This window comes from Crocuta crocuta, unplaced genomic scaffold, assembly GCF_008692635.1.
Source record: "Crocuta crocuta isolate KB4526 unplaced genomic scaffold, BGI_CrCroc_1.0 scaffold228, whole genome shotgun sequence".
In the NCBI taxonomy this organism is placed as follows: domain Eukaryota; kingdom Metazoa; phylum Chordata; class Mammalia; order Carnivora; family Hyaenidae; genus Crocuta; species Crocuta crocuta.
In genome coordinates this window covers 2,406,774-2,425,836 of record NW_027532820.1, presented here as the reverse complement: position 1 = coordinate 2,425,836, position 19,063 = coordinate 2,406,774, and the positions used below count along the sequence as shown (strand labels likewise).

General features: G+C 37.0%; 1 protein-coding gene across 4 annotated transcripts in view; it reads left to right on the top strand.

Annotated features, from left to right (window-relative positions):
- The window catches only part of LUC7L2 (LUC7 like 2, pre-mRNA splicing factor), a 56,305-nt gene that overhangs the window by 22,278 nt on the left and 14,964 nt on the right, over positions 1–19,063 (top strand). For all 4 annotated transcript variants that reach the window (XM_077781014.1, XM_077781013.1, XM_077781016.1 and 1 more), the window contains 3 exons: positions 10,937–11,035; positions 12,024–12,134; positions 16,175–16,318. In XM_077781014.1, coding sequence (XP_077637140.1) covers positions 10,937–11,035; positions 12,024–12,134; positions 16,175–16,318 — 354 coding nt within the window. The remainder of the gene's footprint in view (positions 1–10,936; positions 11,036–12,023; positions 12,135–16,174; positions 16,319–19,063) is intronic.

The window sequence follows — 19,063 nt, the reverse complement described above, 5'->3', positions numbered from 1 at the left end:
GAAAAAGAGAGGATGGAGTTAAAAATGCATCATTTGGAGGATGATGACGATGAACACAGAATGGAGCAAGCACAGGATAATAAATAAAACTTGAAACAAATATTTGTTGTACAGGAGATTAAACTACAAATATCAAGCAAACTCCTAGATTATCACTGGAAGTACTTTTTTTTCTTTTTAGTTTATTTTCAGATAGCACGTGTGCACATGCAGGGGGGTGGGGGCACAGAGAGGGAGAGAGAATGGCAAGTAGGCTTTGTACTGTCAGGATGAAACCCAACGCAGGTCTGATTTCACTGAAGCATGAGATCATGACCTGAGCCCAAATCATGATTTGGATGTTTAACCAACTGAGCCACCTAGGCACCCCTAGAAATATTCTTTAAGTTGATGAATTATACCTTGATGTACAGAAACAATTGACTAAAATCCTTCTTAGTTTGATGATTCTCATTAAGGCAACTTGTAAAAGCATTTTTTGGGTATAGAGTAAAACATCTTGAATGTATATTGTCCTATAGACATAACTGGTTTACAGGATCAAAAAATACAGGCGTAAATATTAATATGTTCGGATAATGTAATTTGTAAAATTTCCAAATTTAGGTTTTTCTGTTTTTTCCTTTTTATGGTCTTCATTACAGTGTTTGGAGTAATAACATTTAAGTAATATTGAACTTAGAAGGAAGTAGAAAAAAGTGAACAAGAGATATTAAGTTAATGAGGGCTGAAGGGAGAAGGCAAAGAGAATTAACACCAAAGATTAACAAAAAAGTTTCTCCAAAATATGATTTTTTTCATTTCTTTGGGAGTGGTACTGATTGCTGAGATCAGCATTCATTCATTCACCTAACAAGTACTTATTGAGGACCTACTACATGCTGTGCTGGGGATACAGAAGTGAACACAGTTTTCTCTTTTAGTGATGGGAGCTTGCATTCTGATGTGGGAGACACATACTATGTGAAAAGAAATTATGTGATTTTAGGTAGTGATTGAAGTTGCCAGAGAGAAAAAGCACGGTTATATAATTTAGACTGAGACAGTGTCCAGGAGCTACTGAGACAGCGTGGTTAGAGAAAACTTTTTTGATGAAGTGACATTTGAAGAGATCTAAATGTTAAGAAACCTAAGCCAGTCATTTCCGAGTGGGAATGAACTTAACATGTGTTGCTTCACCACAGAAACTTTGGGTGTTTCCCTATTATACATACACCCCAAATATAAAATCCTTAGCCCGGTCTACCTCTTCCTTGAATGGATAAATCAGTTTGGTCCTCTTTTTACCAGACTGACTGTTTCATTATAGTCTCACTATTTTCTTTCCCTAGCACACTTCTCATTTTTGCCTCTCTTTTTCTTTTCCTGGAATAACTTTTCTCCTTTACACATTTGAATCCTGCCTCGCTTAGTACATGTGATTGCCTGAGCCTATAGCTGTAGACTCTGAACCTCTGTACAGCATATGCTCTCCATACTGCTGAATAGGCACTTGTTAATTCATCTTGTTACATAGGTGCTTGCACGCCCTCTCCCTCTTTCTCTCTCTCTCTCTCTCTCCTCTGATAGTATAGTCTTTGTAGGGCAAAGACTTTTAATGTTACCTAGATATCTTTGCATATGTTCGTTTGAAATGAATAAGAAAATGTTTTTTTCTTTTCTTTTTTTTTTTTAATGTTTGTTTGTTTTTGAGAGAGTATGAGCAGGGGAAGGGCAGAGACAGAAGGAGACACAGAATCTGAAGACAGGCAGGCTCCAGGCTCTAGGCTCTGAGCTGTCAGCACAGAGCCCGATGCGGGGCTTGAACTCCCGAACTGTGAGATCATGACCTGAGCTGAAGTCGGACGCTTAACCGACTGAGCCACCTAGGCACCCCAAGAAAATGTTTTCTGCTGTGTTCTTCAAAAAACAGTATTAAGCCTGGGTGGCTCAGTTAAGTGTCCAACTCTTGATTTCGGCTCAGGTGATGATCTCACAGTTTGTGAATTTGAGTGCTGTGTTTGAGTGTGCTGACAGTGCTGAACCTACTGGGATTCAGTCTCCCTCTCTCTGCCCTGCCCCTGCGCGCACATGTGTGCTCTCTCTCCAAAAATAACAAAAAAGAAGACCAATATTAAGAAAAGCTAGAAGAAGAGCTTTATTTTTCTTTATCCATTCAGGGAAAAATGGACTTGGAAGTGGAACATATAGTGGGAACAGGCAGTTACTAAATGGGAAGCGGTAAAAAGCAGGAACTACTCTGTATGCACAGTGTGCTTCATCCCTCTTCACCCAGCCATCATATTGGACTTGGTAGTTTGAACACCAGGATTGGAATTAGGAAAGAAATAATTTTATTATTTATTTATTTCTTGAGATAGAGATAGATTTATTGAGAGAGACAGAGTGCTAGCAGAGAGAGAGGGAGACACAGAATCTGAAACAGGCTCCAGGCTCTGAGCTACCTGTTCAGCACAGAGCCCAGTGCGGGGCTTTAACCCACGAACTGGGAGGTCATGACCTGAGCTGAAGTCAGAGGCTTAACCGACTGAGCCACCCGGGTGCCCTGATTTTTATTAAACAGTATGGCATAACGTAAACTCATACCCAGGTTTTGTTATTTCAAGGTTTTTTCCATAATATACGGCTTTCTCTTGTTCTTGAGCTGGGGCTTAACTCAAGCATTGAACATATATGCAAGAGAGATTTTACAGAATAAGAGGAAGAGAGAAAGTGAAGGTGCAAGAAGAAAGACTCAAAATGTAGGTGATTTGTGTCGTAGAAAATAGCATTGACACGGGAAAGTACATGGAAGGGTTCATGTGGCCAAATGGTTGGCCACAGTGCTCTCTATATGGTCTTGTCATTGTTTCACTTGTTCTCCAGCTGACGTGTGTTCCTTTAAGCACTTGACCACTGTTGCTATCTATTCTTTGGTTCCTTGCTATTTTTCTACTATATCTGCATTATCATTTATCATATTTCTGTGTCTTTCACCCTTATCTTGAGACTTATTGAGAATTATTATTTTAAACTGACTAAGCAGTATATAAATAAATGATAGAATTAAAAATAGGTTAGATATCAGTGAAACTGTTGCTCTTATGAACACGCAGTCGGGTTTGATTTTAAATGTTAAGTATGGTAATAGAAATTTATACTGTTAATTCCCAAGCTTTCTTCCCCACCCTCATTCAGTTTTCCTGTGGTAGTATACTATTATCTTCCAGGTGGTACTGTTCTTTAGAAATACTTTTCTGAATCTCATTGTGAATAAATTGAGTTAGGGAGGTCAGATTTGGGTTTCTATATAATTTATTTAAAGAGGTCTCCTAGAAGAATACTTGAGCTGTAACTCTAAGGAGAAATACGTAAAACTGTCTGCTTGGAAAACTTAATTGGATAAGGAAAGCCTTTAGTATTATATCTGTCCCATACTGGACACTGCTACTTAGATTTCCTATTATATTACATTCAACATGTCCAGAACAAAACATTTTCCATCACAGACCGACTCTCCCATTTTATTTAGTCATTTCTTTTGATGGCATCATTGTTTGCTCATGCTTGAAATACTTGAAGCCTGGATAAGACTCCTGGCCTTTTCCTTTCTGCACTTCATTTCCAATTAATTGATTAGGTGATCCATTTAATTAGTTGTTTGAGAAATATTGTGTTACTGAAGGAATGTTGAGCTATATTAAGGACTGGACTTATATTTTTTACTCCTGCTAGCTTATAATCTAAGTTTATGATTTTAGGACTTCTCTGAGCCTTGATTTCCATTTTTGTAAGAAGGTAGTCATGCAGTTGATTACAGAGATCCTCCCATCTTTAAAATGCTTTTACTCTTCTTTAGTATCCTACTTTACCTCCGTTACCAGCTTTCTCTTTTCTTTTTTAATTTGACACTAGGATTTATTTCTGGCTTGTTATATTAGCTTTTCCCACCCTTGATCTTTTTCTTCTGGTCAGTCCATCTAGTAGTGTGGTGTTAATGCTTCTAAAATACACATTTTATCGTGTCCTATTTCTGTCCAAGTAGTCAAGCATTCTTGTTTGCCTAATTGAGCAAATTCTACATGTTGATTTGTATTCAGAATCTCCCACAAGCTAGTGAAAGCCCGTAATTGGATTGATAAAACAATCCTGAAGTGTTTGAGAAAAGACAGGTTCAGACAGACTAAGTTAGTTTATCATCGTTAAATGGAAAATGAGATGTAAAGGGAGGTCATGTGAGTTGCTAAGTATCCAGTCTGTCTTATTTTGTTAATTACTTAGACAAAATAGTCTTCAAGTATTAGTGGAAAAAACATTAAATATGAATATTTGCCATTAGATATAATCCCCCATTCCAAACCTAAAGCTGTCTACAATTTAATGTACCTTTTTCACTTTTCTGTACATTTACAAGTATGTGTGAGTGTGTTTAAACAAATGGCATTGTATTATTTGAGTTTGTTGTTTTTTTAACTTGGAGAAGTTTCCAAATTAGTGGTCTATATTTTATTTATTTTTTAAATGTTTATTTTTGAGAGAGAAAGAGCAAAAGCGGGGATCGGGGGGACAGAGAGGAAGGGAGGCACAGAATCAGAAGCAGGCTCCAGGCTCTGAACTGTCAACACAGAGCCTGATGCAGAGCTTGAACCTATGAACTGGGAGATCATGACCTGAGCTGAAGTTGGCCGCTTAACCAGCTGAGCCACCCAGGCACCCCAGTGGTCTATGTTTTAAAAACATGCCTCTGTAATATTTCCTTATATGTCTGTTTCCTAAATTATTCAGTGATTATTAATATGTTCATAGTTTTTTGTTTTGGTGCACAGTGTGACGAAGTTTTTGTATGTATATCTTTGTGTACATTGCAGTTGTTGCTTTAGTTTGATGTCTTGAGAATATAAATTCCTTGATAGAAGGAATGATATTCTCGTACTGTTTTATAACTCTCTTTAGGATCTAGCTCATTTACCGAAGCAAATGTACTAAATACAACAAAGCAAGAATATTGCAATTCTTGAAGTAGTTACTGTGCTTAATTTCTATCACTGATTTATTCATTAACTTATTAATGCCATTAGTTTATACCTGGCTGTACACTAAAATGTATAGGCCAACCCTTTGATTTGTTCTATATTTGTTGATTTTGATATATAATTTCCACATGCCTCTGTTCCTGTTAGATTTTGTTTTGTCCAAAACTAAAGTGGCTTGATTTTTTTTTTTCTGATTGTAAGAATAATGCTAGTGTATTGCATTTTATTCAGCCAGTATTAAACCAGCCTCACAGCAGTGTCTTACATGAATTTACAAAAATGGTTTTTTATTACATTTTTCTTTGCCATCTCTTTAATCCACTTAGCATCAACATCTTCATTTCTCATGGCTATATCATGTATTAGATAGTTGTTCCATAATTCAGTTACTCAAACAACTGTTGCTGGGCTTTTAAAATGTTTCTTATTTTTTATATCAAAAACATCATTGTTAAGCTTTTGTCCATTTACCTTTGTGTATTTACTTCTTTGTTTCTCCAAGTTCTTAGAATTCCTTATGTTAAATCGTCAAGTTTATATAGTAGTTGTGGGTTGTGTAAAATCTGGTCTTTTACATAGGAAGGGATAAATAAGAGAAGCCATTTTCCTCATGAAGCTTAAAGTCCATTTAAGGAGGTAACCTTCATTTTTGGAATTTCAAAAGAACACTTAAAAAGCACAGAGGGGAGGCTGGTGGCTCAGTCAGTGAAGGGTCTGACTTCAGCCTCAGGTCATGATTTCATAAGAGGTTAGCTGTGCTGACAGCTCAGAGCCTGGAGCTTGCTTCAGACTGTCTCCCCCCTCTTCCTTTCCCCCCCCCAAAAAAGAAAGAAATATTAAAAAAATTTTTTTTCTTAAAGCACTTAACAGAATCAACTTTGTTAAACAGTAAAAGGTAGTACAAAATGTTGAGAGGTTGTAAGAGGAGTTACCAGAATCAGATACAGTTATTTGGTCAAGATTTCATGGAGGAAGTAGATTTAAGATGAAGAGATAAAATGCAGAACTGAATTTATCCAATTAAAAAATAAGCATTTTGGAGGACCCAGGTGGCTCAGTCAGTTGAATGTCTGACTCTTCATTTCCCCTCAGGTCATGACATCAAAGTCGTGGGATTGAGCCCCACCATCAGTCTTTGCACAGTGTGGAGCCTGTGGATTCGCTCTCCCCCGCTCCCTTCCCTCTCCACCGCTGGAGTGCTCTTTCTCTAAAATAAAATAAATAAAAAGCATTGTTTTTTCATTTAGAATCTGAGAATTTAGATGCCTTTTAATTAAAACATCAAGAGTAATAAACTTGTGGGAAGAATTTAATTATGAAGTCAATTACTTGTTAAATTTAAGACTCAAATCTCTTCCTATGGCTTTCATCACAAATGGAACCATTATAAGTTAAAATAACCAAACATTTTGTTTTTTCAGTTTGAAGCTTTATTATGTCACAAGAGAAAGAGGGGGAAATATCTGTGCACCTAATGTTCAAAGTACTCTTGAACCATCAGTGAAGAAGTCAGGATTGATTTGACTTTTTTTTTTCTTTAATTTTTTTAAATGTTTTGTTGTTGTTGTTTATTTCTGAGAGAGCGAGCGTGAACAGGGGATGGTCAGAGAGAGAGGGAGACACAGAATCCAAAGCAGGCTCCAGGCTCTGACCTAGCTGTCAGCACAGAGCCCGATGCGGGGCTCGAACCCACAAACTGTGAGATCATGACCTGAGCCAAAGTCGGATGCTTAACCGACTGAGCCACCCAGGCACACCAGGATTGATTTGGCTTTTGAGGTTGGTTCATAGTGGGTCATAGCGTGGTTCTTTCATAGTTCCCTTTTTGGTGGCTTTTTAATTAGATGACTGGGGTCATGGAGAGCATTAACATGGGCATACTTGCCTCTTATTCACTTTTACAGTAGCAGGTACTTGTGTTTGTTTTGGCTTGCTTATTTTTCATTTTAAATATTCTGATGTACCTGCTCAATCATGAGGACATAGGTGGAAAACAGATGACTAGTATCTAGAATTCTGAAAATTCTGCCTATACCTGCTGTCATGCTAGATCCCTGAAGAATAAGCACTGAGGCCATATACATATGTATAAATATAAATATATAAATGGAAGCCATTCCTCCTAGGGCTTTGGCCCCTGAATCTATTGTAAGCTAGCCTAGCCTCAGGGCTCATGGCCCTGATGGTCTACCTCCTGGAGGACAGTAGCACATAGGAAAAAAGAAGAGTAGCTTTAACTACTTAGGATGGAAAGGAGTCCCAGCCAAGTTGCTAATTCAGGGAGAGGCAAAGACCTTCCTCTCAAGAGCTCAGACCTGGAACTTTTGTGTCCTGGGTTACATTTTTTTTTTGATATTTATTTTTGAGAGACCAAATACGAGTAGGGGAGGGGCAGAGACCAGGAGACACAGAATCTAAAGCAGGTTCCAATCTCCAAGCTGACAGCAGAGAGCCCAGTGTGGGGCTCAAAATCATGAACCATGAGATCATGACCTGATGCTGAAGTTGAATGCTTAACTGACTCAGCCACCCAGATGTCTGCATCCACCCTTGTTTGTTAAGCTCAGGGCTCCCTGTGCCAAATGTTCTTTGTTGTCCTCTTTTACCAGTTTGTTTCATTGAAACGATATTTATTAAACCTTCTTATATACCAGGCACAGGTGCATAGTACATAAAACAGCTAAAAAAATCCTTGTTGTGGAGCTCACAGTCTAGTGAGGTAGCAAAAAATGTCCCCCTTTCACAAATCCTCCTCCAAGGCATACATTACCCCCAACTCTCCTCCTCTTACCAAAACTCCACCCTTACTACAGTGGTATAATTGTGTTCATTTTGTTCTTGACCGACATAGTTGGGTTTTTTCCTTTGGTTGGTTATATGATGTCAATTTAAAGATAAGAGTGGAGGAATGCCTGCCAATATTTAGTATGGGTGGGTAGCAGAGGTGTTTAAAACACAGTGAGACAAGATTTATACACTACTTTTAGATTGTTGTGAGAACAAATTGGGAATATAGTAAAGCAGAGGATAAAGATAGGAAGATAACTGGAGGAAAGGCAGTGTAGACAACTGCTTTGAGTATCTACAGTGTGTTGAACCTTGGTAGAGGTTGTGGGGAGTGATTGTTACCTAAAAATACTAAAAGATAAGTTAGTACTGACTTATTTGGAACTAGCATGGCAAAATACAAGTATTAGACTAGAAATCAGTCTAGCCAGATTTTCTAGTAAGTACCTGGAATAAAGCCATCTTTCTACGCCTCAATTCCTTTGTAGAATGGGAATAAAACTAGATCAGTGAGTGGTTCCCAACACTGTACATTAAAAACACCTGAGAATCTTTTACAATTCTGTCTTTGGAGGGTAGGGGTCGGACCTCTTTTCAGATGCTTGGATCACTATTACCCTGGGTCTAGATTAAGAACCACTGCATTGAATCATTGGCATTTCTAACTGTGACTTAATAACATCTTAGGAAATAAGCATAGCATCCCATTAACCATTATAGCTATAGAAATATGCATATAAAAGGAGTTGTTGGAGTGATTAATATTAAGATATCAATTCAGAGGGGCACCTGGGTGGCTTTGTCGGTTAAGCGTCCGACTTTCACTTAGGTCATGATCTCGTGGTTCGTGGGTTCGAGCCCCGCATCGGGCTCTGTGCTGACTGCCAGTTCAGAGCCTGGAGCCTGTTTCAGAGTCTGTGACTCCCTCTCTCTCTGACCCTCCCCTGCTCACGCTGTCTCTCTCTCTCTCTCTCTCTCTCTCCTAGAAATAAAAAAAAAAAAACTAAAAAAAGTATCAATTAAGAAACACATAGCAAAGATGTAACAGTGTTCTTTTGCAATTAACTTCTTTCATTTATTTTCCTGCAGTTTTTAAGAGTATTAAATTTTTTTCTATAGGTATTTAAAAATGCCACTTAATAAGCAGCTTTGAATTTCCACATCAGCAACACGTTTCAGTTGCTGTTTATTGTCATTGGAAGATTTCTTTGCTAACCCGTAGACTTATAAATGAACGTAACCAGTGGGGCCTGGAAAAATCTGAGCATCCTCATCAATGCAGTGGTACATGCTAGCCTTCAGGAAGTGTGATGAGGACTTTTATTATACTGGTGAATATTCCTTATTTCCCAAAGGATTGCTTCTAAGATATTGTCTGTATTTTCCCTTCATTCTTTTATGTAATTAAAAACCGAGGTAATAGAGGTTTACAGAGGAGCATGTTGTTTTTGGTTCTGAAATCTTACTTGGAAAGAAGTTACCTGATACTTGAATTTTTTCCTCAGTATCCTAGAAAAACAGTTGTCTAATCCATATTCGAATCTTTCCATTATCTGGGAACTCACTCTTGAATAAGCTACTTTTAATGTTTATTTTGTGTGTGTGTGAGAGAGAGAGCATGTGTATAAGTAGGGGCGAGGTAGAGAGAGAGAGAGAGTTCCAAGCAGGCTCCACACTCCGTCACCTGAACCATAATATCATGAGAGAGGGAGAGAGAGAATCCCAAGCAGGCTCCATGTTCCATCATCTGAACCATGAGATTGTGACTTGAACCAAAATCAAGGGTCAGATGCTTAACCACCTGAGCCACCCAGGTGCCTCTTGGGGAAGCTTATTCTATCTTGGGAATGCTTTGATCATTAGAAAGTGTCTTGCTGTGTTCTGTTTTTAATTTGAGAAAGAGTTAAAATCTGATTCGTCTCAAGTCCCTTGGGGCCATAGTAATATCTGTTTTTTTTTTCATTCTGAAAAATTCTTCAGTTGATTGATGACAAGGCTCACATCTTGGTTTTTCTCTGGCTAATTACATCTGTCCTCTGGCGCTTTTTGTGTAACTTGGTGTTGAAACACTATGTCTAATTTATTTATATCCCTTTTGAAATGTATTAGCATACAAAATGTATGGTTTTTTAAAAAAATTTTAGTGTTTACTTTTGAGAGAGAGAGAGAGAGTGTGAGTGTGTGGTGTGTTGGGGAGGGGTGCAGAGAGAGGGAGACACAGAATCTGAAACAGGCAGGCTCTGAGCTGTCAGCACAGAGCCCCAACACGGAGCTCGAATTCAACAGACTGTGAGCTAAAGTCAGATGCTTAACCAACTGAGCCACCCAGGTGCCCCAAAATGTATGTTTTAGAAGAGAGGGGTTTGCTAGGGGTTTGGGGGAGAGAGAAAGTTACTGTGCGTGCATACGCACGTGCACATGAGCAGGGGAGAGGCAGAGAGAGAGAGAGATCAGCATAGCTGACCAGCATTCTTTTAGCATAGAGCCTGATGTGGAGCTCAAACCCACAAACTGTGCTATCATTACCTGAGCCAAAACCGGGAGTCAGACACTTAACCAACTGAGCTACCCAGGTGCCCCTACATGCTTGTTAATAGGGTTAGATACTGGTTCTTTGTAGACTTATACTGAGTCTTAATAAATTTCTTTTTACTAGTTCAACTACAGTCTTGTCTGGAATCCATATTGAGGTTACTAGTCTAATGTTTTGAGGACTCCATCTTTATTCGAAAATCAGAATGTTCTTCAAAGAATACTGACTATAATTCAGCAATCTGATTTACATATTCTTCTTTATTTTAAATTAATGTTATCTCTTCTGTGTAAGTGGGTAAGTGAAATAGGTTTTGATATAGAAGCTAGAAGCTTTTTTTAGATTCTGGCAGTTATCCTTGTCTGTTTGTTCTTAAGTACAAAAGTGATCACTTCTTCCATCTGCTGGTAGACAGAATTGATGTGTTTTTTTTTGTTCCTGGCACCAAGTTTATACTTGTCTATGAAATTTTGTAATTTGGAAGTCTGTAAATAAAGAAGCACCTGTAAGACTTAATATGTCATTTGCAGAAAACTGTGGTATTTAATGAATTTTTTCAAAATGTGATTACTCTTTTAATAATATGACTTTTTCTTTCGCCTAGAGAATGGATCTTGGAGAATGCCTGAAAGTCCATGACCTGGCTTTAAGAGCAGATTATGAAATTGCATCCAAAGAACAAGATTTTTTCTTTGAACTTGATGTATGTGATTTTGCTTTAATGGGCTAGATTATTTTTTGCAGTAAAATATTTTGAATATGGATTAATATCTCTACAGGAAAAGGTTCTTAGCAAATTATCGTTTTGGTTATATGAAGGACAATGCTAAATTAAGATCCTGTGCTTTCTTGATTAGCAACATTTCTTTTTAAGACTTTTTATTTTTTTTTAAGTTTATTTATTTATTTTGGGAGAGACAGCACAGGCAGGGGAGAGACAGAGAGAGAAAGGGAGAGAGAGAATCCCAAGCAGACTGTGGTGCCACTACATAGCCTGACGCAGGGCTCAAACTCACAAAACCATGAGATCATGAACTGAAACCAGGAGTCAGATGCTTAAATAAGAGAGCCACCCAGGTGTCCTGATGAGGAGCATTTTTTTAAAAATATAAAGTGAAACTGGGTTTTAAGAAAATGTGTAAAAATTATGCAGTGCATATATTCTTTTGAAAAGTAAACTATTCTTTCCAGTAAATCCATAATGATTACAGAAACATCAATTTGAACATGAAAACCAACACATTTTTGATGTATATAAGGCCCTTTAATAATGTATAGAATTTTTACATTTTTATTTTTGTGTCTGTAAGTATATAGAAAGAGAGAGGATATTAAATACAGTGTGGATTTTTTAAAACTTATTTAGTTTGAGAGGGAGGGGGACCGAGAGGGGAGAGAGAATCCCAAGCATGCTCCATGCTGTCAGCGTGGAGGCCAACAGTGTGGCTTGATCTCACAAACCAGAGATCATGACCTTAGCTGAAATCAAAAGCTTTTCCTTTCCTGGGGAATTATTTAGATTTATTCCTTGCCAATTTGGTAGATGACGAATAGTATTTTTAATATTGAATCTTCTTTTGTTATTTTTTTAAATTCTATTTTAGCATTTAAAAATACACTTTTTGAATAAAGATATTTCTTAAGAAAATTGGTTTTTCTGGCAGTAATTATCTTTTAATTAAACTTTGCAGGCTATGGATCATCTGCAGTCATTCATTGCAGATTGTGATCGAAGAACAGAAGTGGCCAAGAAAAGATTAGCAGAAACTCAAGAAGAGATTAGTGCTGAAGTGGCTGCAAAGGTAAGAATTTCAGTAATTTCATTAGTACAAAGTATAGTTTCATCTCACTAATTTTAATTTTTTATTTTGAAATCATTACATGCACAGATAACAGAGACATAGATAGGGAATTCTCTGAACTCTTCCTCTAGCCTCTTGTATGTTCACATCTTACACAGCTATAGTATAAGATACTCACATTGGTCCAATTACGACAATTTATTCAGATTTTACCAGTTATGTGTGCTCATGTGTGTATGTGTAGCCCTGTAATTTTATCACGTGTGTAAGTAATTTGGGTAACTACCATCATAATTGTGTTACTTCACTGTAACATCAACCATGAGACTCCCTCATGTTACTTCTTCATAGCCACATCTGTTCCTCCGGTCTTCTCCATCTCAATAGTTATGTTATTTTACTGAATATTATATAAATGGAATTATATATCCTTTTGAGAATGGTTCTTTTCATTCAGCACAGCTTCCTTGATGCCAACAGGGTATTGTGTTTAGTAGTTTATCCCTTTTTATTTCTGAGTAGTATTCCATGCTATGGATATATTACAGTTTAACCACACATTAAAAGATGTTTGGGTTGTTTCCAGTTACTGGTTAACACCAGTCAGACTGCAATAAGCATTTCATTTCTCTGGGATGAATGCCCAAGAATGCAATTCCTGGGTCATATGGTAACGTTCGTTTTTAGTTTTGAAAATAGGTGCCGAACTTTTTTCTTTTGTGGCTGTACCATTTTATATTTCTGCCACCAGTGTGTTAATGATTTAGTTTCTTCACATCTGTATCAGCATTTGATGGTGTTGCTAATTTTCATTTTATCCTTTCTCAAAGATATATAGTGCTGTTTCTTGGTTTCAGTTTGCTTTTCCCTGATACCTAATGATGCTGAACATTTTTATCATGGGTTTATTTGCCATTTGTGTCTGTCTTTAGTGAAATATTTGTATGTCTTACACTCATGTTCCAAATGGGTTGTTCATTTTTTTAATGTTGACTTTTGACTGTTCTTCAGATTTTCTGTTACACCCACTACTTTAAAATAATATTTTGTTGTGAACTTACATGCAAAAAGTAGAAAGAAGGGTGGCTGCCTCAGTCGGAAGAGTATACACGTCTTGATCTTGGGGTTATGAGTTTGAGCCCACATTGGGTGTAGAGATTACTCAAGTAAACTTTAAAAATGCAAATAAGAAAAATGAAGAAAAGTACAGTAAATCTCAGTGGATTTGTAGTCATGAGTTTTTTATTCATTTCGTTATTTTAAAAGCAAATTCTGTATGTCATATGATATCACCTCTAAAACATAACCGTAAAATCACATCCACAAAGCTAAGGATAATATTTTAATATTCTCTAATAACCAGAATGTGTTCATTTTTCCTATATAGAGTTGGTTTGTTTTAATCAGAATCCAGAAAAATTCCCTGTATTGCAATTTGTTGATTTGATGACTTACTACTTTGTAACGTTCAAGAGAGTTTGTACATTTTATGAAAATGTAGAATGGAGGCAGAGTTACCCAGATAGTTTGGATAACAGCATTACATACAGTTCTTAGAGATGTTCATACAAAGGGAAATGCATTCCCCTCTTTGAGGAAAGGTCTTTTATTTTAAGTAATCTCTGCACCCAATGTGGGGCTCAAATTCATGACCTTGAGATGAAGAGTTGCATGCTCTGCTGACTAAGCCATGCTCTGCTGACTAAGCCACCCAGGAAAGGGTGATTTTTAATCAAATTTTTCTGAAAAGTTCTCTAAAGATACGATCCTAAAGTGCAAAGATCTGATAACTCATGGTTGAAAAAGACCCATCAGTGCTATCTTGGTTTATATAGCACTGTATTGGTTATTGATCACTACAGAAATGCTCCTTAACAAATTACCTCAAAATTCAGTGACTTGAAACAGTAAGTATTTAGCCCTTGAGTCTTTGATCAGTGATTTAGGCTTGGGGTGCCTGGATGGTTCAGTCAGTTAAGCATCTGACTCTTGATTTCTGCTCAACGTCATGATCCATGAGATGGAGCCCCACCTCAGCCTTCAAACCGATAGCATGGAGCCTGCTTGGGATTCTGTGTCTCCCTCTCTCTCTGCCCCTCCTTGCTCGTACTCTTTCTCCTTCTCAAAATAAATAAATACATTTTTAAAAGATGCTTTAGGCTGAGGTTGATTGGGAAGACTCACTCACATGTCTTCCAGTCATCCAGAGGCTACTGAACCCAGAAGCCTAGCCTAGCCGTGTTCTCATGGTAGTAGTAGAGGTGCAAAAAATGTCATAGCCCTGTTATACAAGTGGTTTACATGCCTTTCCTTCTCTCCTGTTTGCTGCTGTCCTATTAGCTAAAGCTAGTTCTGTGGCCAAATCAGAATCAGAATATGCTATTAGTAGTTATATAACAAAGAAATGGGTATAAGGAAAAGTGAAGAGTTTGGGGCATAATCCAGTTATTCTATGATGGATATTGAAAGGAAATACCACCTTGTTAAAGAGGTAGGAAAATGATAATAGCATTGAGAATTTCTTTTAGGGATGAGTATTTTGGATTGAAAGACATTTGAGAAGTTAAGATTATTGACATACTACTAGTTTGTTGGGACTGGATGTCCATATCATATTAAAATCTTTGCTAATATAATTGGCCACATGGCCTGAATACTTTGTGGCCAAAATAAAGACTGTACATGTATCATACACCAATAAACTAGTAGGAGTGAACTAACTACATTCTTAGGATGATGGTGAGGAGGAGGAGGACACGAATCCCAAGGAAAGAATTAATCCCAGTGGAAAGACATTTGCTAAGCCTAAGGGGGAAGGAGTGCTGTGGTTGTAAACGGAGTCAGTAATGTGCTGTGTAGTATATGTGCAAGACACATTTTCTCATTTCTCACAACTTTATGAGGTAGTAGTAGTCCTGGTTCTCAGATGAGGAAGTGGATTCAGGTTAAGTAATATGGTCAAATTTCCACATGTGATAAATGATTTGGCTATAAGCTAAAACTGTTGGACTAGAAAGTCACATCTTTGCCTTAAAGCATATGCACCAGTTCACTCCTATAACTCCTTTTTGAGCCTATGCTATTTTGGGGCATTGAAAATATATATATATATATTTTTTTAAAGTAGTATGATATGTATATAAAAGTAGTTGTTACAGAAGATAGAAAGATGATACTAAGGGCAGTTTGGTTCTCTCTGCTTATGATTAAGTGGGGTGAGATATGTTGATTGATCAAGAATGCTTCACATAGGGGCACCTGGGTAGCTCAGTTGGTTAAGTGGCTGACTTTTTTTTTTTTAATTTTTTTAATGTTTTATTTATTTCTGAGAGAGAGAGACACGGCATGAGTAGGGGAGGGTCAGAGAGAGAGGGAGATACAGAATCTGAAACAGGCTCCAGGCTCTGAGCTGTCAACATAGAGCCTGATGCCAGGCTCAAACTCACAAACTGCGAGATCATGACCTTAGCTGAAGTCGGGACTTAACGGAGCTACCCAGGCGCCCCAACTTTCTCCCTCTCTTTCTGTCCCTCCCCCTGCTTTCGCTCTATTTCTTTAAATAAACAAACAAACATTAAAGAAGAAAGAGGAATGCTTCACAGAATAACTGGATCTTGTTGAATGAATAGACATTCATGAGTTCAGACAAGGGGATGTAAGGGATTGTATCGGATGATAGCCCTCTCCAAAGTCACAGAGGCAGAAATTAAGAATAAATTTGGGAAACTAGATGTAACTAATAGATTGTGTTATGAAGTGGGGAAACAGCAAGAGATGGTTCAGAAAGGTACATAGGCCCAGATTGAAGGAAGAAAGGTATTTTATAGTTGGAATACACTGCCAAAGCAGAGGTTTGAAAGTAATAGTTTTTAAATTGAGATCATTTGTATTCCTGACGTCACTGTATTATATGCTCAGAAAGCATTATTTATACTCCTGTTACATTAGATAACTTAAGTCTTTTCTGAGCATTTATGAAATATTTTGAACTTGGATAATTGTGCTTTTTATTCATGATTTACTTTTCTGATTCTTTCTAGGCAGAACGTGTTCATGAATTAAATGAAGAAATTGGTAAGTTGTTGGCCAAGGTGGAACAACTAGGAGCTGAAGGAAATGTGGAAGAATCCCAAAAAGTAATGGATGAAGTAGAGAAAGCAAGGGCAAAGAAAAGAGAAGCAGAGGTAATGGTATTCTTAATGGTATTATCTAGAGTCTTACTGTCTATACTTCTAACATTTAATTAGAAATTACTGAAAATTAAAGACAATTAAAAACTTAATTAGCTGCTAGTGGATTGTGTATCAAAAGTTGTGGATTTGTTTGTTTTACTTTAGAGCCATTGATATGTTGAAATTTGTAACTAGTAAATGAAATGAACTGAACTAGCTAGTCATACACAAGTCACACACACATAACACAGAGTGTATAAATGTCACGATGATACCTTCCACTCCTACAACTTAACACCATGCAACCATTGCATTCTCTTCCCATCTTAGTACAATGTAGTATTTTGGGAGCCTCTTCTCATGCTTTCTTCACAGCACAGGTCAGAATCTAATATCTGCAGACAAAGTTCTATTTTGTTTTGCCCACCTGAAGTTTTTTTAGAAAGTTGGATGCCTTCAGATTGGGTTGTATTCTCCAGTTTTACCATAGTCTCCATTGTTCTAACTGTATCACACCGCGGTTTAATTTTTTCTTACTCTGTCCTTAGCTTAGATAACTGTTTTCAGCCCATTTAATGCTATAAATTTTCTTCCACACATCCCACAGATTCATATGTTATATTTTTATTTTCATTCAGTGCAAATATTTGCTGATATTGCTTGTGATTTCTTCTTTGACTTACGGGTTATTTAGGAATATGGTTTTATATATTTGTTTTTACTGAATATTTTTCTGTTCTCATTTTAATTTAGTTCTGTTGCAGTCAGAGAACATTNGGGAGTCACAGACTGAAACAGGCTCCAGGCTCTGAGCTGACAGTTAGCACAGAGCCCGACGCGGGGCTCAAACCCACGAACCGCGAGATCATGACCTAAGCGAAAGTCGGACGCTTAACTGACTAAGCCACCCAGGCGCCCCCCTAAATTTAGTCTTGATAAATGTTCCATCTGCATTTTAAAAGAATGATATTCTCCCTTGTTAAATGGAGTATTCTATAAATGTCAGTTGAATCAGGATAGTTGGTTAATTATTCGGTCTTACATATCCTTTTGATTTTCTATTTATTTACTGAGAGGATTATTGAAGTCTCTACCTCTAATCGTGGATTTGCCTGTGCTTTCTATTTTGTCAGTTTTTTCTTCATGTATTTTGAAAGTCTATTACTAGGTTAATATACCTTTAATTTTGTTGTGTCTTTTTGAGTAATTGAGCCCTTTATTATTTTGAACTGTTTTAGTAATGTCTTTTGCTTTGAAATCTTGGTCTGACTTATAGTCTTTTTAGCTTTCTTTATATGTTAGAGTTGTATACTATAAATTCTAGAGAAACCACTAGAGAGGAAAAAAGCGTAATAGTAGAAATAAAACGGAATCCTAAAGAATACTTAATCCAAAAGAAGGCAGGAGAAAAAGAACAAACAAGATTAGACATAGAAAAAATAAGTAGCATAATGGTAGACTTAACCTAGTGTACCAATACTTATGTTTAATGTAAATGGTCTAAATATTCCAACTGAAAGGCAGAGGTGGTGAGACGGAATTTTTTTTAAAAAGGAAGAGCTAGCTATAAGAAATCTACTTTATTATTTTTTTAAGTGTTTATTTTGAGAGAGAGAATGCATATGAGTAGGGGTGGGCCAGAGAGAGAGATCCATGTAACCTTTCTTGGTAAGTTTGAAGTCTTATTATTTAGGATTTCTTTATTTTTTTAACTTATATTTTATATTTTTATTATTTTTTTAATAGAATTATCAAGTTATCTAACATACAGTGTATATTGTACGCTCTTGGCTTCGGAAATAGATTCCCATTATTCATGGCATACATAAAACCACCCCTGTGCTCATTCCCAACAAGTGCCCTCCTCAGTGCCCATCACCCATTTTCCCCTCTCCTCTGCCCACCCCTGCCATCAGTCCTCAGTATGTTCTTTGTATTAAGAGTCTCTTATGGTTTGCTTCCCTCTTGGTTTGAAACGGTTTTTTTCCCTTCCCTTCCCCCGTGGTCTTAGGTTAAGTTTCTCAAATTAGGATTTCTTGAAATGTAATTAATATCAATCCAGAAAATAAACGCTATGAATTTTTAGTTTTCAGATGTTTATTTTGAGAGAGAGCACACACATGAGCAAAAGAGGGGCAGAAAGAGAGGGAGAGAGAGAATCCCAAGCGGACTTCTCATTGTCCGCACAGAGCTAGATGCAGGACTTGATCTCATGAACTATGAGAACATGACCTGAACCAAAATCAAGAGACCCTTAACTGACTGAGCCACCCAGGTGCTCCAACACTGAATTTTTAAATGCAGAGTATTTTATTTTTTTATTTAATTTATATTTTATTGCAGAGTATTTTATAGCTCATTTCCTCAAAAGACTCCGATAATGAATGTAGTGACATTATTACTTGCATATTTTGTTTTCATGAAATTTCATACATACGTTATTTGAAGATTTTCTAGTATCATACAGTGGCTTAACATCTTTAACCTGTTATCTTTTGTCTACAGTTGATTTTTTACTAAGGACAGTGCTTTAAAAAATGTGCTTGCCTGTTGTAGATTGTGTTCGACTGCACATAATAGAAAACTCAACGGTGGGTTAACCAAAAACACGGTTTTGTTTTTCTCATTTAGTAAATACTCGTGGTTGGGGAGTCTAGGGCTAGTACAGCAGCTCTGTGATTCCATCTAGTATACAGGCTACTTATAGCTTTAGGTTCGGCCATCCTTACTATATGGATTCATCTTTATCTTTTTTTG